Source organism: Mirounga leonina, unplaced genomic scaffold (genome assembly GCF_011800145.1).
Source record: "Mirounga leonina isolate KUSES-001 unplaced genomic scaffold, KU_Mleo_1.0 Mir_151, whole genome shotgun sequence".
Taxonomy (NCBI): domain Eukaryota; kingdom Metazoa; phylum Chordata; class Mammalia; order Carnivora; family Phocidae; genus Mirounga; species Mirounga leonina.
Window position 1 is genome coordinate 66,527,381 of NW_023270377.1, and position 25,233 is coordinate 66,552,613.

Sequence of the window (25,233 nt, forward strand, 5' to 3'; positions counted from 1 at the left end):
GTTACAACCAGAAACATTTCTTTTGAATAAAAGTTTTAAAAATAAATATGGATAGGATATAGTGACTATTAAAATGTTAATCATACAACTATCATTAAAGATAGCTTTATTAAAACAACAAAACCATAAACATTGTGCTAATTTTACAAATAATGCATCTTTTTGAAAAAAAAGTCGTTTCATCTTCCTTTGCAAAAAAAGTAATTGGAGAGAAGCAAACTTTATCCATACCTTAAAAAAAAAAAAAAGCTAGAAATAGTGGGGTGACACACTCCATAATGGATCTTATTAGTCATGCAAATCCCATAATATATATTCTATTACGTAAACATTTTTTTCTGGAGTATATGCAATTTTGGACAATTTTGAAATGCTGGGTAAATACATGCAGTGCTCTTTTGAATAGTTTGCTTTTCTTTGATTCCAAAGTTAATTATATGCATTTGTATGTTGAATGACAAATTTTATAATCTGTATTTCAAATGAATATACAAAGGAGTTGAAAAAAGTACTACTTATCTATTAATAAACTCCTGCTAACCACATTTTTTCTTGCCCTTTTTTAAAAGTAGAGCTTATTTTGTTTTAGATATTGAAAATGAATTTCTTTAAGTTGAGCATGAAAATATATATTTATAATATATATATATTTTTTTACTCAGTGGATATTCTATCCTATATATTTTATTTGGCATTTTGGTTTACATAAGGAACTGTAAATTCAATATGAGGAATTTAGTGTTAAAGGTTGATGAGCTTTGAACTTTTTTTAACAAACAAGGACAGAGCAGTTTTGCTTGAATTGCACAGAGCGTCTGCTGTGTGTCCAGAGGACTTCTCGTCGTCATTCTCCAAATGGGCAATAACTGAAATTATAAGTTCTTCAGTTGTTGTTTTTTAATTCATCTGTACTCAATCCAACAGTGACCCATAGATATTTTTCTACACTTATTTCTTTGTGGTGAAATCCAATGGGCAACTTTTCATAATATCATTTTCAAAGCTATCTTGTAAAACATAACTAAAGGGGCTCCAGTGTTCTCTGTTACATCACAATAAAGTTCTTCTGTTTTATTTTGAAGCCTGGTTTAAAAAAATGCACAGAAAGGTCAAATCCATTCCAAATAGAAATCTCATTCTTTAGAAATATTTGGTAAGATCTTGAATCACTTCCTTTTGTCTTTTAAATTCTGTCATCTGCCTAGATTTAACTAAAATAATTTTTCTTTCTCATTGTGTTAGCTAAATGCATCCATTCAATGGCTATCCATTCACAGGTAAGAAAATCACAAAAGGAGAATGAAATTAATTTCAAAGTATATATGTGGTATCTTTTAAAAGCTGCATTTCATCATCTGGAGACCTGCAATTTAGTCTATTAAATCTATAGCAGAGAAGCAGGGGGGACTGTGAACACCCGTTATAAGGAGGGTCAGTCCTAAACAAGTCTATTTTCGTTGCCAACCTTCAAAGGTAACATTCTCAGCTTCATGGGCTCCTGGTCGAATATATAATTTGCCTCTTTCATTCTTAGCTTAGTTGCAATGTTGAGGACTGGATGTCCACCAGGCCAAAGCATAAACTTACCATTTATCTATTAAAGTCTTATTTAATGAAAACGAAGAGAAATTATTACCTCACTCACTCTCTTGCTCATTACAATTCCTAAAGAACTTTGCCGGGCACATTATCTCGTAGACATCATGATCAAATGTTATTGTTTGCTTTATTATCTCAGTTGGATGGTTGGCTGGTCTAGAATGAAATAGGTTGAAGGCAATCCTCGCAGCCTAGAAGTCTGAATGAGGTTCCCATTCAAATGATCCTGGTTGTTTGGGGGTGGGGCGGGGTGATTAGTAAACCAACTGAGCTTACACTGCATAGTAAGCGTCTGGATGCAGCACATTTACATCTAACAAGAGACCCCAGAAAACGTGTGTGTGTTTCTTAAACCTTATGTTCCGAACAAAAGGCTATCTCAGCAACAGACAATCAGCACTGCATTGCTCCCTGGGATGCGAGCAACACACTCAACTGCACATTTCATTCTTCCTCAGCTCCCAGCACCACAAAGCCCCTACTCTCTTCCCACTCCTGGGTCCCCAGCTTGTTCCAAGAAGGGGGTTGGGAAAGCAGGAGCCTAACGTCTATGCTCGCGCACCGGCAGCCCGCACCGGGGGCCCCCAGGCGCTGCTTTCCCCTGCCCGAGCCGCCTGGGGGAGGTAGGGAGGGGAACCAGGGAAGCGCGAGAGTGGACCGCACACCTAGACACTTATGATTTTATTTATTCACAAGGAGGCGGGGGAGGGGAACCGGCTTAATTCGGATTCTCCCCCCTCCCCCGAAGTTGCCTCTTCTTAGCAGATAAAGTCATTTTCTGGCTGGTGCTGGGGGCCCAGGGGAGAGTGCGGCTGAGGGCCCGGCTTCTCGGGGCCAGATCCTGTCCTGTGTGCGGAGTCCTGGGGGGCGGGGAAGGGTGGACTGGCCGCAGCTGTCGAGAGGGCCCGGAGCGGGCAGGGAGGGGCCCGCGGGCGCGAGAGCCGCGCAGCCCTGTCCCGGGCCCTCCCAGGCTGGCTGGGGCGCGCAAGGGCCGGCTGGTCACGCGTGGGAAAGAAAGGCCCCGTCCCTCCCCCCCACCCCAAGGCATTGCTCCCCCTTCCCCAGGCTGGGCCACCGGAGAGCGCGGGCAGGGAGAGCTCCGGATCCCCGCGCGCGTAATCATGACCTCGGGGCCCCCTCCGGGCCGCGTGAGCGCGTCGCGGAGGCTGGGCGGCCGCCGCGGCCCCGGCCGTGTAACATGACCCGAGCGGCTGGCCGGCCAGCGCGGCGCGGCCATTGAGCCCTCCCTGCCCATGAATCTCTGGCGCGTCTCTCGCTCGCTCGCTCGCCCGCTCGCCTCCCGCCTCCCTCTCTCCCCCTCCAGCTCCGCGGGCTCCGTGCGCCTCTCCCTCTCCCTCCCGGTCCTCCCGCTGCCCGTCTCTCTCCACTGCCCGCCTCTCGCCACTGCCTCCCGTCTTCTCTCCCTCTCGGCAGCCTCGGTCTCTTTCTCCCTCTCTCCTTTGAAAACTGATCTTTGGCTCTTAGTGTGAAAGTGATTTGAATTTGGCTCGGCGGCGCTCTGCGCCTGCGCCCAGCCTCTGGCATGCTGGCTCCTTCCAAGCAGCTGTTTTGGGTTTGAAATTCCAACATGGCAGAGGCTGCAGTCCGTCTTCCCTTCAAAAACTTGGAATGATTTCAAATCATAGGCACCTTCACTTAACCCTAGCTTCCATTCATCAGCAAACACATTGGATCGATGCTACGCTAACCTACCGGGTTTTCGCTCCGCGCATTCAGGTAAGAGGAGCTTCGTAGTTTTCTACCATCTGTTTAAATTTGTTTTTGTTTTTGTTTGTTTTATTTTTTGAGACTATAAATAAATCCAAGACCCGTAATAAAAAGAGATCTCCGAGTTGTGCCGTAAACATTAAATTTAATTTGCATTCGCTTCTATTCTGTACGCCAACCTGCTGTCTAATTTCTCTGTACAAAGTAGCCCTGAAACATTATAATGCATATTTTTGCTGCTTAATCATTGTAACAATAGTATTGGATTAAGAGTTCGCGATAGCAAGAATCTCGTTTTCCGCTACATTGGGCTTACTTACTACTATCTTTCTACTTCAAAAATAAAAAATAAGAAAGCGGAGCCATAGGGTGGGGCTAGACTTTCTTCGGGAACTAACTTCTAAGTAAATAAGAAGTGTAAATAAGAATCTTGCACACACAAAAAGTTGAGGTTAAATTACAGTCTCGTGGCTGGGGGAACGTGAAAATGTCAGAAGATCGGTTGCAGAAAAATGTAAGCACATCATCTTGGAGGGGGTACAGCGTGGTGGGCGTATTGTTGGCAAGGAACGGGAGAGAAAGATGTATAATTTAATGGTATATACAATCCACTGATCCTATTACCGTCCTCCCCGGAGCTCTTGTTAGTTTCAATGGGAGTGAGTGAAATTGACATGGACTTGCATTCCTGGTCATGTGCTTTTTTTCCTTTCTTTCTTCTCCTGTGATCTGAGATCCCCTTTTTGTTGATGTTGCTTTCCCCCTTAATTATATGCATGTAGGTTAAATGAATACCTGACGAAAGGGCCCACGTTTCAAGGCAGTGACATTTGATAGCTGAGAGGAAAAGTGGCTTTAATGAAAAGCAACCTTTGGAATTCCTGCTTGTGAGAAATCCAATTCAGCTTTTTGTGCTGCCAGCAAGAAATGATCAGTAGCACCAGTGTTTATGGTATGTCAGTTTTGGAATTTACTTCCTTTGCATCTAAATAGGAAAGACAAATTACATAGCATGATAAAAACCATTGAAGACTCTCCTTGGGAAGCAGATGCTCATGATATATAATTCCTTTAAATATATATATATATGTATATTTTAATCTGTCAAAATGCTTGTTTGCTTTTGCTATCACTTGTTTATATTTCAGTTTTGATTAATAGATTACTGGAGTCCACTTTTATCGGTTTTAGCGGTAATCCCAAAGTTTCATGTTACTAGTAATGCACTATATAACCGCTGAAGTCAAATGGTATGTAAATTAGTTAAACTCAGTGTGGGGTTTTTTGGGGAGGAGGCTGGGTGGAGAGGGGAGAGGGCGGGAGTGTGGGCAAAGACTGCTTACTAATGAAAGTATATAAATATATATGTACACACACAAAACTGGATGAATTTTTTTTTTTTCTCAACCTATTAATGCACTTTGACTATCTGCTCTCTGGATGATTACACTTTGTGGAGTAATCAGTTCCTCTGAGTGTGGTTTTTTTGGGTGAGTGAGTGAAGGGCTATCTTTTACATAAAAATAAAAAATATATATATATTTTTAATTGCTTTACGTCTTTAATGCCTTTTAAGGAACAGTGGTAGTTTTTTTTTTTTTTTCCCCTTGCCATTCACTTGTCTGCCTGTCAGCGCTTTTTACTTTTAACCTGTGACAGAATTAAATAATCAAGCACTGAAATTGACTTTGTTTGAAACCGCTCTTTCCTCTTTCTTCACAAAAAAAAAAAAGGTCAGATAAATAGAGTGAGAGGGGGTTTTCAATAGCTCTTTGACCGTACCATTTGTACACTTTGTGATATTCAATTAAGACTAAGAGGGGACAACAAAAAGATGTTACAAGTATTTTGCATGACCACAGGATATGTCCACTTTATACTGGTTTGGGTGTTTGTCGTTGTTGTTTGTGTGTGGTTTTTTTTTTTTTTTTGGTTACCTTTACCCCACCACCATGCATTGACCCTGAAAAGAGAGAGAAGGAAAGGGAGAATATGAAAGAAAGAAATAGCAGTGGGGAGAGCTGCCAGGGGTCTGTAATGTGGCCGTGGTTACTGCTCTCTCATAACACAAACGTGAATACAAGGAAAGGCACTACCGGAGCCGCTGCGCGACATCCACTTCTGGTTGGACTCTGGTGACTATTGAGCTGAACACACACTGCTCTCACACGATAGAAAAGGATTTGAATTTTGCATTTGGAACTTGTTGACTTTGAAGCGATCAATAAGAAGACTGTTTATTTTAGATGCACATAATTTGCCCTGAGAAATGTTTTAAGGAGGAGAGAGCACAGCTTTTTTTCCCCCGGAGCTGTTGGAGCGAATGGGATTGCCAGATGGGCGATTTCCCTCTGTGATGTTAAAGCTGTAATATATATTCAGAGCAGATTGGGCTGCTGCCTGTGATGAGGAGGATATTACATTTATAAATTTTAAATCGGAGCTCGGACAATGTGCTGAGAGCAGAAATTGGCTGGTTTGACTGTTCACCGTATTGATACTTAAATGTGATTTCTGAGTAGTAGTAATAATAATCATTGCAATAATATGTAAAAAACACATTGGGGTAGGCAATCATATAATTCATGACATTTAACAGCAGATTTAAGTGTGTAAATTGCCCCCCTCCCCTGTCTCTGCTTACTATTAAATAATAGTCACGTAATTTATTTCTCTGTGTTTAAATGCTTGTTGTGCAAATGATGGTCACTCAGGAGCCTTATCACACACTAGAATTCTGGGGAGGAAAAGTTTATATATTATATATATACACACACACACACATATATGTATATATTATATATATACATATATATATAAAGTAGACACTTGTGTATATGTATAAAGTGGCATTAGTGGTTCCTATTTTGTAATTCTATCACTGATTATTTTTAGATTTTGTTTGTCTCAAACGTGTGGCCTAAAGGAACCAGAGTTACAAACCTAAAAGGCTGGAAAGTGGGCAAGTGCTCTCACTCTGGCAGCTCTGCTGTTGCAAATTAAAAGTGTGTTGTGGTCAGGAAATGAAAGCTACAATGTCTCTTTTGAACAAGTCGTTTATCAAGAGAAACATCTATCAGGGACTGCCTTGTCACATTGATTCTCTAAAAGTTAGGTCCGAGGTGGAAGCTGCTTTGATGTTTTTGATCCTAAATTTAATACAACAGAAAAAAAGCAAGGATATTATGGCCAGAATAGATTAAAAAAAAAATGTTTCCTGGAACCAACAAGATCTATTTATTAGTACTGTACTATGTGTGAAGTTTTTTTGGACAGAAGAGTTGAGAGGTTGAAGGGGGAACCCTAACCTTTATAAACTGGTGGTTGTTAAATATGTATTTATAGTACATTCACATGGTTCTGGCTTCTTGGTTCCCATGGACATTTTGAAAATAGATCGTTTTAAAGGGAAAATTATTTTGAGAGGGTGTTTTGGAACAATATGCAGAGAATCAGAGTTTTCATTCATTCAAATTTTAGAGTTGCCCTCTTCCTTTCATCCTCTCTTTTAGTTCTTTACTGCTGTTTCCTTTCATCATTATATGTGTGACATATTAGCTTTTCTTTGGGAAAGAAACATTTTTTTTTTCTATAGAAACCATTTCCCGAAACATGCTTGCTCACATCATCTTTATTGTTTATTAATTGTTCATGTGGATAGTTATCAGGGTAAACTACATGGACTCACTCAAGTCGTTTGGAATTCCAGCCTGAAAATATAGGTAGGTAACAAATAAATTACATGCCATGTATTCTTGAATCCTGAATATGTTGCATGCATTATTCAAATTTTAAAAGGTATTGTTAAGAAAATGACCAATTAAGAAAATTTTTTTGTGAAAGCAGTTAAAAGCAGCCTGCTTCATTTTGGGAGGCAAAGATAGGAGAGAAGTGTTCCTTTGAAATAGTTTTTGGATACTTGTCTTATACTGCTGTTGGTTACTTGCTCTTTCATATAGATCTCTCAACAACTAGGCTGATAGGCCACAAAGAGTGTGGTGGGAGTTTTGGAAAGTGTAATACTTGCTAATTAATCATGTCTGAAATGAAAGAATCATAGCAGGGTAATAAAGTCTCATTGTTGTTTTCCTGGAAGAGAGTAAGACTTCTGCTTGGAAGCTGTGTGTGTGAGTTGACTTCCTTTTTCTCTTCTCTTAAAAAAGACAGTTTATAGGGTCTCTTTAGAATTATTTCAGGAACCATTTTTTGGGGGAGGGAGGGCAGAGAATATTTTTCTTTCTCCTGACTGTACCAAATCAGTGGTATTGTTGAAATTATCTCTGGTATCTTCTGAGGGAAAACATAGATATTATTATTTTTTTTTCTTTAGTTACATTAAAGACTCCAGTGGCTGAGGTTCCAGTACTCGGTTGTGTTTTTTTTTTTTTTTTCCATAAATAGAAAATCTTTTTGTGGTTTTTATTCATGTTAGGTAGGAACTTTGAAAACCTGTTTGTAGGCAGGTACTTCTGATAGACATACAAGAGAGCAGAAATTTTATTAATTACTTTTAGATAGTGTAAGAGTATGACTAGAGGGGAGAAAAGTAGTACTTCCAAGAATTGATAGAGAATATCTGTATTATAACTTGGTATTTCTCAGATTGTTTAAAGTATTAGCTACTTGAAAAGACAAATTAGTGATATCACTATAGGCAGATTATTTTTTTCCTTAGCTTTGGTTGTTACCTTTTAGATTTTATTATTTTGCTTAGTTCACACATGGGGACAGATCCCGAAAGTTTTCGTGTCTGCAACATTGTTCAGAATTTTCATCTCAAGGTGAAGACGGCTCTGCTAATGACTCCCTGTTTTTGTCTGTGAATGTTTAGATGCCTTGAATGATTGCCTAATTAAGTAATCAGTTTTAATGGTCCGAAATCAGCAGAATTGCTAGGTGTATTTGAAACAATTGCAGGCTTTTATGATTATTTACTTTCCAGTTTGTTCTTAGGACCTTGGTGTATAGAAATGTTTGCTGTTTTGCCTTTGATCAATATCTTCTTGAGTACAAATTTCACATACTACTTTTATAAAGTACCACATTTATTGTTGTGGGGCTAATAAATTTAATTACCAGGAAGTTAAATTGATTTATAAATTTTTGATTGGGAGAAATTGTTCTGTAGATATTTGTGTGAAATATTGACATATGCTACTGATCGATAAGACTTGATTAATCAGCATATCTGCTTTTTTATCTTGAGTCATTAACAAGCCGGAATAAACAAACGGCAAAGGGAGCAATGCGATTTTTTTTTCCTCCAATTAAAAAAAAAAAAAATCTTACTATAATTGTCTCTTTCTTTGCGGGCATATAAGGGCTAATGTTTCATTAAAATCAGTTGAACTTAGAAATTATTTGGGGTACTTCTACAAGTCCAAAAATGATTCCATCTTCAATTAACTGCCTCTCTCTCTCTCTCTCACACACACATTATAGGTAAATTTTTTGTCTATGAAAAATGAAACTTTTTTTAAAAAACTGAAAATAAATGCTTGTTTAGCAAGTGCTTTTCATGTAATTTTCTTCCTTTTTTTCTAAACGTGAATTTTTATCATTAACTGTTTCACTTATGGTAGAAATTTCAAGCATAGCTGCCTTGACAAGATTGCTGATTACTGATCTTTTGGGATTTTTGATCTTATCATTCAAATGGCAATTTTACTTGCAAGATGCTTGCTCCAAGAAATGCAGATAGTGGAAATAAGGAGTAGGCAAGAATATGGTAAAAATAAATTGTACTGATAAGTTTGCAGCAAATCAAAAGCAGGTGGGTATGCCGTTTCCTTCGGGCAGGCCCACACATGCCTGCTCAGGAGCTCTGCCTCAGCACGGCCCATGCGTACGCTACCTGTTGATGGCTAGCCTTAGCTAGGAGACTGAGGCGGCAGGCAAGATAGGTGAGCAGAAACCATCCAAACGTGAGCTATCAGATGGCACTTGCTATTAATAATATTTACACATTTTATGCAACAAATCTGTTTGTTGTTTTGTTACTTGAGTATTGACACTTCGCTTAACATTGCATATGGTGGGCTGTTGTCTCTGGGTCTCTTAGACGCAGTAGCTTCAAAGGAGAATTGCAATTCAGATGTCTTTATGTTAAATGTATAAGTGGATATGTTCACTTATATTTGAACCACTATGACTTTCACAGAACATTTATAGTATTACTCTTCCAGTCACTTTTGAAACCAGTGCATCTTGAAAGTAGCACATGTGGTTTATTCTGCGGAGGCCCGAGGTTAAACTTTTTTCTTTCTTTTTTTCACCCTGCAACCTAGCTTAAGTATTCGTATTTTTATGTGGGGAATCTTTTTTTAGAAAGCATTTTTTTTTATAATATTGGGAAATTGGCTTCTTATTAGACTTTTGGTCTCATTTTCGGTTAAGAGTAGCTTTTATAAAAAGTTTATCAGTGATAATATATATAGCTTACAAAAAAAGATTTTCTTACTGCAGAAATATGTAATGTAAAATACCTATAAAATGTTTTCTTAATATCAAAAACACCTTTACTCAGTTCCTTTCTTATGAGTTTTGATTTCTGCTGGTAATGTATGTATTTACTCCATCCCACTTGTGGATGTATGGCTGGCAGGAGAACAGAAACTGCATTTTCTTCATCCACCAAAAAAAAAAAAAAAAAAAGTCTCTCTTTTTTTCCCAGATTCAAGTAATGTTTGCCTTATGTCAGTTGGATGCTTTTTAAGCAACTTACAACTGATTAAATGCCATATACAAATGACGGTAAACTCATCTGAGAATGAATGACCTCTACTTTCATGCTTTGGTTCCTGAGGAGGTATTATTCATGGAAACAGTAACATTCAAAATAAAATTTTAAAAGTAGTGTAATGTGAAGCCGTGGGTTTCCAGATGTAACTGTAAACTTTTGGCTGTTCTTTTGATTTATTATCTTCACCATCAACACGCATTGTCACCTTCACCTAGGGCTGACCACATAATTTTTGGGGCTTGGTGCAAAAAATAAAATGTGGGGCACCTTGTTCAAAACATATTAAAAATTCAAGACAGCCACAGCAGAGCAGTAAACCAAATGCAGGGCCCTTGTGTGTGGGACCTTTGGGAGCGTGTGCAGGTTGCGGGGCAACGAAACTAGCCCTGCCTTCACAACCCACAAACTTTTACCGAGGGCCTGCTTGCTGCAAGTCACTGGGTTTCCTACTTAAGAGACTGACTGTCCCACAGTTGTTCCCAGTGCCTCTGCCCAAAGAAATACTGATGGTTACTGAGTGAGAGAATCGATGGTAAATGGACCATTAGGTATCTTCTGCTCTTTCTGCACATGAATTGGTGTGACAGGAATATTTGCTTTTATTTCATGTTGCCCTTTGCCTGATATGTGCTCCATGTATCCCATGAATTCTTGTACAGAGATTCTTAAAAGGGACCCTGTGTTTTGTCATTGCTTGCATGCAGGTACACACTTAAATATGTACGCCCAGGCTCAGAATGACGGGGGTGGGAGGGTTTTTAGTAAGATGTGTAGTAAGAGCCTCGGAGTTTCTCTGTTGCCATGTACCACCACCACCCCACCCTAAGTTTCAAGCCCACGGAAAATAAGTATTTCTAAGGTAGAATCTGAAATTCTCTAACTATGTACAAAATCCTGACCAGTAAAAAATAAAAGCACAGCTCACTGAGTGCCATTCAGACAAAAGGGGCAAATGCAAAAATAATTACCTTGTTATAACAGTAGCAGCATTGATATTTTGACATTAGAAAGTGGCATCGTAGCTCCGTAAACACATGGTGACAGCTGTGTGAAAGATGCAGAGTGACTCTTTCATGTAGTAACATTAACTCTGCAGTATGTTATATTCAAATTGCGAACTTGGTTTCTGAACCTGGATTGAAATAACCCCCTTTTCCCTTGAATAATGTAGTCACCAGGTGGGACTCCTTTCTCCTTGGGTTTGAACATTCTGTGTCCAGGGGTGGACCAAACGTTTACATTGTTGCTTCCCAAGATACTTCTCAATGAGATCAAGCTTCATATTGAGATACCTAAAACTAAATTTTGAAGTCAAGCGGCTTTTTCAAATCAAAACTGAGATACGGTGGAATGTCCAGCAAGTAATGGATCTGAGTGCACTTGAAGTTGTACCATTTATTTTCAAAAGGTATTTCTCACATCAGATGACTCTGCCAGGAAAGGAAATATCAAAGACCTCGGAAAAGTAACTATTCTTTTCTATAATCCAAGACTGGGGTGAGGGTGGGGGGGCTTTAAAGATATTTCTGAGGAAGAAAAAAAATTGAACTTATTTTGAATGCCTTGTTAGACTTTGTGGAGAGAAATACTATATACGAGACCTTCTAAGAAGAAAAAGCTTTGCCCTGTGTAATAACAAGGCATTGCGCTCTCAGTTGATATGTACTATCACAACAGTGTCCCGCTTAATTATATATTCACCCTGCAGCTTAGAAATTTTTTGTATCAAAGACGTGATAAACTTGTACTATTTTGATAGGTGGTTAGCCACCAAGCATATTTTTTAGTGTCCTATAACCGATCTAGAAATTCTGTAGTATAATTTAAATCACAGCCCTTCTTTTCCCACCTTACTCCTAGCCTTTAGTAATGTTGGCATTTTTGCAATAGATGTTTGGCCTCGGAAAGGATTAAACCAGGAATCTGGGTAAATCTGTGGCAATATAGTGCACTGTTATGCCCCAAATAACTGTTTTATTTCCCTTTTACTCACTTCTTTTCCCTTTCCATTTCAAATTAAAGTTAAGATTGTAAACTCTTAGATCACATACCTGAATGATGCTAAATTATAAATCTTAATTAGGTATGATTCACTGAATTTTAATCTTACAAGATAATTATTCTGAATAGGATAAAAGGTTCCCTTCAGATTGAAGGCATTTTCATTACAAACCCCATTTAAGATCAAACAGAGACCATTAAATAAACAGAATACTGTTATTCTTTTAAGCCTAAGAGTTAGTACTTTTGAGTTTAAGTGCATGAATGGGGAAATAAGGACATGGATAGGGCAGTTTTAGTGTTTGCAAACTTTTAGCGCTTTTGATAAATTTTACTGCTAGGAATTACATGGGTGGAGAGGAATCTTTCAAACAAAAATTACAGTTGTGATTATCTAAATGGGATATGCTCTTGTGCATGTGCATAGATCCATTTCTTCGTGAAGGTATCGATGTCAGGGACACTTTGGGTATTTCTTTATGAGTAATTAGGTTAACGGGGTTAGTTAGAAAATGGATCCTTTCCTGGAAAATGAATTGCATTCAAGCAGAGGTAAAAGAGTAGAACATATTCATGACTTTAAGTACTTCAAAAGATATTTTATGAGTCATTTTTAAGAATAATACCCAATATGTAACTTGTTAAGAATGATAGCCATTTTTACTTTTTAAAGTATATCTATATTAAAACCGACTTTCCGTTCGTGAGTCACAAATCTGGAGTCAATTTTAGGCCCAACTTACAAAAGATGTGGGTCTAATCCCCTGCCCGGATCGCAGTATCCCACGCTAGCAGTACTGGTGCAAAATTCTCCTTTAAACTAAAGAGAGATTTTCGTTTGCATTATTCAGAAGATTAGGCCACATTTTTGAGGGGAATACTGATATGACCCAAAGGAGGCATTGGGACCCCAAATGACCTACATCTTTGTCTGACAAACTAGGAGGAGAAAATATCACCACCTTTGGAATTTTATATACCTACATGAACTGTACTTGTTCTTTCTATGGGAAGATTTTAAATGTACTAAGAATAAGGGTTCCCTAACTGGAAACATATGCTTTATGTAATTATAAGAGTACCGATCAACTGGTCATCAGTATGAATTTAGTTACGATGGTAGGATAGTAGCACTAAAGAATCTTACTCAGAAGTGGATGTTGAGACTGAGCTAAGTGTCTCTTGAGAAAGAGAAAAATTCTGTACGTAATGCAGAATTCCTTTTGGGATTTTTTTTTTTCTTAACACGAGCACGAAATCTTTATCAATAACATTTAAGCAGTTAAATTATTAGGAAACAAATCTACTATTGGAAGATCTTTATTATGCTTTGTTCTTTTAATAAGTCCTCGATGAACTCATACAATTCATTAATGGTTGTTTTGCTTGTTTGTTCTGTTTTTGTGCTGTTTTATTTTGTTTTAAGATCAAAGTAAAAAGACCTGAAGGGAAACTATTTTGTACTGTTTGTCTTTAAAAATACCTACTGAGAACACTACAACATGTGGTATAGATTTGCTTGTAATGATGGGCAAAAATCCACAATCTTACCCCAATATAATTCTCTTTCTCTGGAATCTACCTTATTATACAAAATGCCACTATTCCTAAGCTGTTGTCATATGGTAGGTGTCGCTGATGTATCATTGTAATGCACATGTGTACCTAAACATGTATATTTTTTGTATTTATCTATCATTTCTAACAGCCAGCTGTGCAGGTGTCCTTGTGCTTGGGGCAGGGAGAACGAGGTTTTCTACCTATCTTGCTATTTACAGACTTGCTGGGAACCTTGCTGTCTCATCCATTCTCCTGCTGCTGGGATCCAGGTTTACCAATTCCTGAGTACTGTTTTGATGAGCCAGCTTTTCGTTTTGTTTTGTTTTTCTTTTTGTTTTTGTATTTTAGTATTTATCTGTAGGGCTGGTTCTTATTTGATCATCTGGAAAATCAGATTTCACTAGAGCTACTAGAATATGATATTTACACCATGAGGTGGTAGTTTGAATTAATTAAGAGGGTATTGAGCTGTGTAGTAAGTAGGAGGAAGTATAGCAGCATTTTTTGGCACGGACACAAGGTGAAAGAGAACTTGTAGGAATGGGGAAGTAGTTAAAAGGGAATAAAATAGGGAAGTTGTTGAGGAAAGCCAAGGGTGATGATGCTCTTCATGTGACTGTTGCTAAAAATGATATTGGCAATAAAAAAAAATCAAAGCCTAATACAATTATGTTAGAAAACTGATCATTTATTAAGAATTAGTGACTAGTGCCCCTTAACTAGCATGCGACCCTATAATCTAAACAAATCACATTCCCCTTTTTAAAAATGGCACATTCTATATCAAATCTTGAATATGTGGGATTTGTGATCACACAAATTAACAGAACTATCCCCCCCCCCTTTTCTCCTCATAATTTGAAAAAGTGTAAAAATTATACATGCCTTTCAGGATGGTTCATATTACTCTCAGACTCTTTTCTCCCTCAACGTACTCAATTTGATCAGACCACAAGTGAGATTACAGAAGAAAAGCCATTGAGGATTGGGGTGTATCTTTTTTAAGGCTTCTTTGGAAAATAAGGCATTTATTGCATCTGAACAGGAGTTCAGATTGTTAAAGTAGATGTATGATTTGATTTGACCAAAGTTTAATGACAAATTTTATGTCTACTCTGTGTGTTAGCTACATTTTAGTGGCCACAACAAAACCAACCAACCAACCTGCTAAAGCCTTATCTCAGACCAGTTAAATGGAAGTTTAGGGGATGCCCAGTTTCTTTCAAGCTCCCCCAGTTAATCGGATGTAAAGTTGTGATTAAGAACTTCTTCTCCTAACCAAAACTTTACACATTTCATGAAATCCTAAACTTTTCTCTATTTGAAAACATTATTCCTATTTATACAATTAGAGCTATCCATTCAGAATTTAACACACTAATCATATGTGCTAGGGTTAGTTCACTATCTGGCTAAAGTTCAACAACAATCTATGAAGAATCTTAACATTGCCACCACCCTAGTAAGAGTACCTCAGGAAAGTGAAAGTGGTGAAGAAAAGTGTCAGCAGAAGCCATGACTCTATCGTATTTGTGACCCTGAGCAAGTCACTCAACCTCTTTGAGCCTCTTTACTTTTTTATAAAAGGAGAGTTGATCCAATGACTATTAAGATTTTTTCCAGTTCTGTTTAATCCATGACTGCTTGGTCACGGACCGGTATGAGCTTGAGTAAATTGGAACCTTGCTAGTGGTCTGTGGCTGATGAAAAAGATTTTTTTGTTTCTCTTTAAGGAACTCCAGAAATTGTCTTGGAAACAATGAAGGAAGTTCAAGGACCATTTATCACTTTGTTAAACCCTTCAAGGGGGATGGTAACCATTCATTAAATATGCTTACTAATTGGTTGCAAGCAAATATGTCAGCAATTCTACTGTCTTGAGAGTTGATGAGTATTAGTTAGCCAGTGCTTTTTCCCTGTAAGAGATATAAATAGACTGACAAGTAGATTAATTTAAGCAGTAGCAGAGTTAGGGCCTTCAGATCCTTTAAAAAATATATATAAATTACTGTTCGGTATGAAATTTGGATCTTTATCAAATGGGAAGTAATTCCATCCTTCCTCTGCTTTATGTCTAATTAGTCTTTATTCATCCTCTTTTTACTCCCTGGAATGCTCTTTTCCACCTGTTGAAATCCTACCAGGACTTTGATATCTAACTCAATGTTGCATCATCTATGAAAACTTCCTTGAGCCACCCTAAGCAGGATGCATTTCAGTATCTACTTGATATTCCCTAAGCACTGTTTAAAAAACCCTTCTTTCGATCATTTGCCAACATCTCTCCTCTAGTGTAGATTGCAAGGCATTTGTGTTTCTCATTTACGAAACTGTAAACTTCTTGTGAGCAGAGCACAGCTAATTCAGTTTTTATTTTTAATCTTCTCCACGTGCCTGTATGGTGCAAGACCTATATTGGGTGTTCAATAAATGTTTGGAGAATTGAATTGATAGGAGCACAGGAGACTATCACTTGGTTAATCTTTTATTAATATTACTTAAAAAATTGGAAGATGCTTTTAAAAATATTTAAAGAACAGATATATTAAACTGTTTTTTCATTTTATGTGTATTTCATTTTAAGAAGTGAAATTTCTATATTCTTCATGTAATTTAATGACCAAAGAAAGACTTGATAAGCCTGAAACATAGTTTTATAATTTTATGCCTAAAAAGGAGCTTACCATCATTTATTCCATTTTCATATATTTGGAGAGGAGAGCATTTAAACTGTTTCATAAAAATAGAATGTTATAATGCTACCTTGAAAAATCTTACAGACCAAAACTCCACACAACTTTTGATTATACAGTAGTAACAAATGGCTTCAAATCACTGTGTTCTACATCTTTTTTTTTCCCCCTTGTGTGTTTGCAGTCAGAAAAAAAAAAAAAAAAAAAGAAGGAGGCTGCAGAATCATAAAAGACTGGACCAGGAGACTTCCAAATCAACTTCTTGCCAAAATAAGGTTATTCAGCCTTTGGTTAAATATAGGAAATCAGCACCTCCTAAGGCATTTCTTTCTATTTTGTCTTTTCTCTGACTGATAAATAAGCAGTGTGCAGATCTGTACCCCAGCAGCACTCAAAAGAGATTTCCTTGGGAATATGATGGTACTTAGGGTTATAAGATGTGAAATGCAAATTAGTTGATCTACAGTTGATAGGAAAACTTCCGTTGACTCTGGAGTTTGTGAATGTCTTCGGTTAACATTTTATTTAATTGGCATATTTTTGTTTTATATTTCAAAAGTGTCTGACACTATTACTTTGTGTTGTACTAAATACTGGGTAGTAAGCAATTTAGCAGAGGTTACACCCAAGGACCTTGTCTTCTAGTGGTTCCTCTGCATTACCAGTCTGGTTTGTGTGCTTATGAAGGGTCAGTTTCTTTCTCAAAGCTGTCACTAATGTTACAACAGATGGCATTGCAAAATTTTCTAAGCGAGGGTGCCTGGGTGGCTCAGTCGTTAAGCGTCTGCCTTCGACTCAGGTCATGATCCCAGGGTTCTGGGATCGAGTCCCACATCGGGCTCCCCACTCAGTGGGGAGTTTGCTTCTCCCTCTGTCTCAGCCCCTCCCCTCTGCTCGTGCGCTTATGCTCTCTCTCTCTCTTGCTCTCTCTCAAATAAATAAAATCTTTAAAAAACTTTTTTTTTCTAAGGGAAGCTCAATTTGATCAAAGTGTTGAAATTGGAATGAGTTAGTCAACAGTATTTTACAAGATTTCTATTTTGTATTTGTGTATTTGAACCTAAAGATGGATGTACCAGAGAAAAGCACCCATTCACTTTGGTCTGTGAAAGAAATCAGAAAGAAAAACCAACCAAAACAAACAAACAAACAAACAAACAAAAAACCCAAAGGATCTATTGTCATTCTTTTAAGAACACAATTGTACTAAGGCAACCTATAACCTTTATTGGAAGCTCACTAGTTTTCTTTTAATTTGGGCTCTTGAGATCCGAAAAGTTCTAGATGTTATCCTACCACTTCATACTGAAATCTGGGTTGATCTCATACACTCTACATAGAAGAAGTATATGCAGTGCTGATTGTTGAAACTGGATTATGACAAAGAAATGCCATTAAGTGAGCTACGGTGGATGAATGTTGCTTACTTAATTGAATGAAAACACTGCATCTTCAGTAAAGAGCTTCAGTAGTACAGAAGGATAGGACATTGTAGGTAGAATAATAAAGATTATGAAACAATTTGAAAGGTAGCAAAAGCACTTCTGCAGTTTGACTAAAATAATGTGTTTAGTTCCTTTGTTAAATCAGCTCTTCTCGTGTTCTGGAAACCATTCTATGAACTAAGCAAGTTAAAATTGTTTAAATAAATAAGTTAAAATCCATGAGAGTGAGAGTAACAACTATGAACTGAAAATCCTTATGGTGATAGCTTGCCAAAAACCAAACTAAATCAAGGGAAGATTTAAAAGACATAGCTTAGGGGCACCTGGGTGGCTCAGTCAGTTAAGTGTCTGCCTTCGGCTCAGGTCATGTTCTCAGGGTTCTGGGATCCAGCCCCTCATCAGGCTCCCTGCTCAGTGGGAAGCCTGCTTCTCCCTCTCCCTCTGCTGCTCCCCCTGCTTGTGCTCTCTCGCTCTCTCTCTGTCAGATAAATACATACATACATACATAAATAATAAAAATAAAAAGTAAAAGACATAGCTTAAAATTATGCCCTGTTTATATTCAGGAAGTTGTGGGCTTTTAGACTATCTAAATAAAAATATCCATGCAGATCCTTCATGCCTAAAACGTCAGCCTTTTTTTCCTTTAGGCCTCTCAGAGGAAAATCGGGTGATTTCCCGGAGACAATAGTGATGTAAGTTGGTAGCCACAAAATAAGAGCCATGATTAAAAGTCAGTGGTCAGTAGTTGATTTAGTTGTCCTTTTTTTTTGGTCCTCGTAAGCATAGTTGAAAGTTGTCAGTAACTGGATTTTTTTTTAATTAGGCCTAGAAGTGGCAATTCTTGAAGAATATGATGCTATATTTGTTCTCTTGGCTTCAAATCTAAAATGAAACAGAACATTTTTTCAAGTGAGCACAACTTTGGGTGTGCGGGGGTGTGTGTGTGTTTGTATTCAGTAGCCAGTTGGTAGTTCCTTCCAGCACCATCTAAGTGAGCCAATTTAAATCTCACTCCAGATTCTTAACTAAGTGACCCAGGTCTATCCGGGAGTGGCACTTACTTGTCCCTTAGGGGATACGTTTGGCATGATATTCAGTTGAAGATTCAGTAAACAAGGTTTATGAGAAATCAGTTAAAACTGAAATTGCAAATGGGTAATGAGGTACAGATTACCCTAAAATGGCTTGAATGTATTTGTCATATGTGCACGAAGAGAATTTTTTAAACGGGTTATTTTGATTAGAATAAAAACCAATCACAAATAAGCCACTTAAAATTTGCTTTCCTTCTAGGATCATTTACTTTGAGCGACTGACCACGCCTTCTTCCAGGCCCGTCTTTGTCCAGGGTTTGGTGTAGTCACACACATGTCCTTGAAGAAATGTAGCATCTTTCACGAGATTTTTGTGCAAGTGAAATCAGATACCAGTTTTTATTGCAGAACCTAGCCTACAAATGTTTCTCTTTAAAGACATTTTTAATAGAAACAGTAAGGTATAAATCATTTGAGCAATTACCTGGACATTGTGGAAATGGGGCTTGGCTTGTTCTGTAGCCCCAGATGTTTCCAGATTCCAGTAATAACCCGGTGCAGATATTTACAGCTTAATTTTCTGTGCATGTGCACTTGTCCACAAATGGCTCCTATTTCCCATTTTCTGTTGGACAACTGGGCCACTTAGAGGTAAAGAAAGTGATTTCAGCTTGGGTGATGACAAACATTAATGGTTATAATAAGTTGCTTCTAGAAACTTTGATCACTTAAAAAAATGGAGAGGCTAAATCTTAGAGGATTTTATACTAAGAAATAAAATAAATTATTCAAATAGCATTTTCCTTTATGGATGGGGATGGGGTGAATAACCTCCCCTCATTCCTCAAAATTATATTTAGCTTTGATATACTGTGTGATAAAAGTGATTTTTTTTTAAATGCATCTTCTGGCACTGGTTGGGTTATCACGCAGGCTGCTAGTTCTCCTTGCATTACTATTCCACAGTTTTTCTTGTTCTTACTAGAAACTAAACAAATGGAAAATAATGATTGGTAACCATCTGCTGTGCAGAAATTTCACATATAGCAGTTAGCTCTATTTTATAAAACAAGACCAAATGAGTAGATTATACTGTTGCCAGTAAATAGCAACATGCAGTAGAGCTTCCTTTGGACAAAGCAGGAGCATAGGGAGCCAGCTTTTCGTTATGGGAAGTCAGTTGGTTGGGCTGTGGGACTGGATGTGCCCAGGCATTTATGTGTGTGCTTGTGGTGTGTGTGTGTGTGTGTGTCCGTGTGTGGACCGCGAATAGGAAGAGAATGGGTATTTCCTCTCTATCTGTTCCTTGTGTCTCCATCCTTGCGCCCATAATTCCAATCAAGTAAGTCAGAGTATTGTAGATGCAAATAAAATGATTTAAGCACATCACCCTAGATCTCTATTTGCTTAAAAAAATAAAGCCAAAATACATACAGCCTTGTAGAATAAAGATGTGTGAAGGTACGGGGGCTTCAGATCAAAATCATGGTTTCCAGTGCTGTACAAATTATGACTATTGGCTAGCCCATTTAGCTTTAAATCAGTCTCTGGTCTCACCCTCTACCTGAGGAATACCTTAACTGGAAATTAGATTGAGTATATGTCCAAGAGATAGTGGTGGGCAACGATTATTCATATAGTTGCTACTGAAGTATAGATGTTTCATCAAGGGAAGACCTACATGAGAATAGACAGAAGTAAGTGGCCACAAAGAATTTATTCAGGTGGATCAGGTAAGGCCTGATTTTATAGTTGTCCTTATAATCAATCGATCGATCTCTCTCTCCTTCCCCCCTCCTTGCTCTAAAATCTGTTTAGTATATCAATATAGTTAGATGCTCAAAGCACACATAATCTCTCCTTCACTTATTTGATACTGAGATTTTTGCCATAGAGCAAGAAAAGTTGTTTAAAATGGGCAGTATATTGAGTTCAAAGGACCCATACAGTTCATAAATTCTCTGGTGTCTACTGGATTTTTCATCAGGGAGACTTCCAATAAAAATGATCTATTTTAGAAATAATATTGTTTAGTAGGTTGAAATGTGGTGTAATAAAATTAGACCTTCAGTCTTCTAAAGTTACTACTTAGATGGCACCCTTGGGATGGTAAAATGGCTGTATAAGCAGATGAATCAGACAGTTCCACTGATGGGTACATTTGTCAGTCTCTGTTACAGATATAATATATTCTTATATCTGTAATCCTGACACTGTTACATCCAAATGAAATCAACATGAGGTTGTCATCTTTAAGCAAATATGTTAAGTGTTGTCTTTTGTGCTTTGGATTTGAAAGAAAGGGGCCCAGGGGAGACAGCATCATGCAAATGGAACAAATCCCATTTCTTCTGAGCTGTGCTGTTTTCCCCCTCCATGGCAGCTGGCTGTGTTATCTTTGTGTGTTTCTCTGAGTGCTGACAATTCTTTCAGTGATCTAAGTTAGGGCACATTAGAAAGTGGAAGCAGCTGTCTGTCGCTATACTGAGAGACATGTTTGCTCTACTGCAAAGATGAAGGACCACGAATCCTTGACACACTCCCCCCCCCTCCCCCCTGTACTTTCCAACATGATCAACATTCAGACGCACAGATTGTCTGCTTGGACAGTTTTTTGTTCTGACTGACAGCATCTGGCATAGACAAATTTAAAAATACATAGCATGCCATGCTTGGAATTGGAACATCCCTTCTTTATTAATCTTCTCATTTAAACCATTCATTTACATTTCAAGAAAGGTTACAGCTTGATATGGTTGAAACGTTGATTTTTAAATGAATAACCTTCTAATGAAAGGTCTTGAATGAGTACCAAGCAGCTAGTGTTCATTAAAAATTACACCCGATTAACACGGCCTTGAAAGCCTGAGAGGAAAGGGATTTCTTATTGTTTTAATCCACAGTGCTATCCAGTGTTTACCTTTCAGGCACAAAGCGAATAGAAATGATGCCTGTACTCGCAACACTTCTGATATTGAACACAACTATGATATCACCCTTAAGCCGACAAAACACTTGGCCTCGTTTAATCAGCTTTCCTTCCCTCTGAAAACCCCCAGAGGTGTTAAAAAATTTTTTTAAACATCACCAAAATATGCTTCTTTCAGATCTTCTCTCTCTCTCTATGTCCCACCCCTCCCCCCACCCCAAAATACTATGTCTCTGTGCCCAAAGCGGAAAAAAATGGAAAGCTTCTATGTTTTCAGACAGAAAAGTGGTAGCAAACGCTTTTCGATTAAACATTCCCCCTGACCCCACGTTGGTGGATATACATTTATTTGTCGGCATTACTTTAGTAATAAAACATAACAGTGCAAAAATTGCTCTTTCTCTGCCTCGCGTCACCCCCTCACACACTCACATTTCTTATCCATTTTCAATTTCACAGCCAACCTCAGCAACATGCTTGTCTAGCATTTATGTAAAAATAATATGAAAATTGGCCCTATCAGTCCGTCTGTGGACTTCGAGTCCAGGGTTGGGGTTGGGAGGGGAGAAGGAGAATCCTTCCTTTTATTACACATTTTAGACTTTTCCTCTCACCGTGAATTTCAGCTAGGACCACTCAGCTGCAGGTGTGGCCACAGTAGTTGCGAGGGGTGTGTGGGTGCGGGGGAGTGCAGAATTATAACTGAAAAAGAAACTGTTCAAGTGCTGGGTAGTAAATATGTAAAGCAAGTGTGCTGGTTAACTTGGAAAAAGAGGCTTCAGAGGGAAGTTCAATGAGCAGTTGTAGGCAGAAGAGGTGATGTATTTCTTCAGCACGTGTATGAGGTCATTTGCTTTAGGATACATTTTGACAAATTTCAGAGAGAAGTAGATGCTAAAATAAAAATGAAAACAGTTTACAGCTTCATATCAAAGGTACTTTTACATTTTTGAGTATGAGAGGGGGAAATAGCACATTTTTATCCCAAGGATTATGTATTATTTTTAAATTTTGCTAATTTGTGTATGGTGCACTTTTTTTTTTTCTTCATTTAAACTGTTCATTTAAACAAAATAAATCTTGGAAACTAACATTATCTTTGAATCTGGACTCAGCTTATCTCTCTAACCTACAACCCAGATCCGGGCTCTAGAAATTTAGGGTGGACACTGGTTGCTGTTTTTCTTTTCTCTCTTTTTTTCCCTCCTCCCTCCTTCCCTCCCTCCCTCCCTTCCTTCTTTCCTTCCTCCTTCCCTCCCTCCTCCCCTTTCTTTCTTTCTTTTCTTTCTTTCTTTCTTTCTTTCTTTCTTTCTTTCTTTCTTTCTTTCTTTCTTTCTTTCTTTCTTCTTTTTCTTTCTTTTTCTTTTTTTAAGAAGCTAATGGCAGAGAATCAAATCCCAGTAGGTCTAGTTCCAGCATTTTGATTGCCAGTAAATGTTTTATAATCAACATTTCAAATATAAATTACTTAGTTTATTTTCCATTTTGATTTTTTTTTTTTTTAATGACCAGGTTTTCAAGGTAGTGCCAATGTGCATCTGTAAGCAAACTGGGAATGGGTTAGAGAACACAGTTCCCTCGTGTAAAAAGCCAGGTTTAGCAGTAATGCTTTTAATCTGGACTTGTAGAGGATTCAGGAGCATCCATAGATCTGCTCCAGTAATTATCATACCCCAAGTGGCACTGGAAGAGACATTTGCCTAAAAACTTGATGTCTTCATTATGCTGTTTACATTTTAATTAGAAACATGAAAATTACTGATTCATACAGGCAACTATGGTTTAAGTGGTTTCGTTCGCCATCCAATAAATCATAAAAAAAAAAAAAAAAAAAACCAACCCACAGTTGGCATAAATAGTTTACTAGGAATCATTCATGGGAATAATGTGTTGGCACTATAAGCTGCTTAAAATATGTTTTTATTTTACCAGAGGTAGAATTTGCATATAAATTAGAGAATGGCATTTTAAGTTGACAGTCATTTATGCAGAATACCACCCACATGCAAATTCATATATAGCTGGTTGTGTACATTTTCTGTGAGTTTATAGGGTTTTGCCGTATTGTGGTCGTGGAGATACACTGAGTCTAGTCTATGAGTTTTTAAAATGCATGTCCTCTCTAAAAGTCCATTCAGAAGTGCTGTGGGTGTTCTAAATATGCATATCCACAAACACATCTTTTATCTCTTGGACAATATCAACTTGCAATAGGAAAGATGTTTATTTCTTGTACGTTACATATATGCCCCAAGAAGGAGCTGCCGTTGCATTTGCTCATTCATTCCCTCTTTCCTCTTCTCCCCTTGCCCCCTAACTTTTGCATGTCCCTGTCAACACTGCCGCCCTAAAACTGCTTCCCACTCTGAGCGGCTGGACTGAAGCAGGGGGTAGCTGTCAGAGTCCATCCCTGAGTCAGCAGCACATCCATTGCCTGAATCTTGCGACAGTCACTCATCCAGTTTTCCCCTCCCTAGGGGACAAGCGTCCTCCTCATCAGTGAGGAGGAATGACCCTTCTGTCTGGCATGCTCAAAATCCCAAATCTCCCCACTTCGATGTGTGAGTTCAAATCCCCCCTCCTGGAGGCAGGGCTGGGACTCTGGCTAATGACTCCGAGATACAGAGGGTCAGTGCACTGGTGAGCTGGAGAACTGAGGCATCGTGCGAGCCGACTTGTACATTTTTCCCATAACTGTAGACTCCTCTCCTCCCTCCCCTCCCATCCTAGACCCTTTATTATAGATCAATATTATGCAAAAATGAACCAGCAATAGCCACGGCCATTAAAACCCATTTTTCTTTTCGTTATCTCTGTTAGAAAGTTATTGGCCATGGCGGGAGGCGGCTCTGTTATTCTTTTTTGTTTGTTTATTGTTTTTTGGCTAAATGGAAGCATGTTTATTTTGTATCTAGGCCCATAGGCCATAGGTAAAAGTGAATTTTAAAAATATTACACAGGAGGGAGAGTCTACATATAGGTGTTCTACCTGAAATGATACAGCAGCCATTGTTTTAAACTTTTGAGTGGGAATGCATTACACTGAACCTCCTGCTTGCTAACTGCATGATGTGATTTCTGGGAACTAAAGGGAGTAAGTAATTCTCATGAGGTGGCTTTTGGATGATACATTTTGTGCTTCATCTCTGCATCTTTTGGGTTGTTGTTGTTGTTGTTTTAGAGTTCTAGGGGCTTGCGAAAGTTTTAAGATGCTAATAAGTTATTTCGTGCTGTCCACACCGTTATTGATTTTAATGAAAAGTCACTTAGGATCATTTTCATCGTCACCGAGGTAACTGGTTTAGGTTGTCAAACCAGGGCTTTTAAAAACAGTTACTAGGGCTTTGCATTTCCCAGGCAGAGTTCCTGAGCACATTAGTTAGGGTAATAGTGAATTCATGGCCATATGCTTATTGGTTTGCTTTGCATCACCTCTTTTTTATGGGGGCGGGGGCAGGCCGGGTACTTATTAGGTCTCGGTACTTCCTAGATGTGATTA

At 38.2% G+C, this 25,233-nt stretch overlaps 1 protein-coding gene across 6 annotated transcripts in view; it reads left to right on the top strand.

Moving 5' to 3' along the window:
* Positions 1-2,883: 2,883 nt before the first annotated feature.
* FIGN (fidgetin, microtubule severing factor) overlaps positions 2,884-25,233 on the top strand; it is a 129,127-nt gene continuing 106,777 nt past the window's right edge. For 2 of the 6 annotated variants that reach the window (XM_035007883.1, XM_035007880.1), the window contains exon 1: positions 2,909-4,279. Coding sequence is in view for 2 of the 6 variants with exons in the window: in XM_035007880.1 (XP_034863771.1) it covers positions 4,255-4,279 (25 nt within the window). In the remaining 4 variants the exon portion in view is untranslated. Of the gene's footprint in view, positions 4,280-6,828; positions 7,050-25,233 lie in introns of those variants that run through there. The other 4 variants (XM_035007881.1, XR_004679682.1, XM_035007884.1 and 1 more) reach the window with 4 other exon arrangements.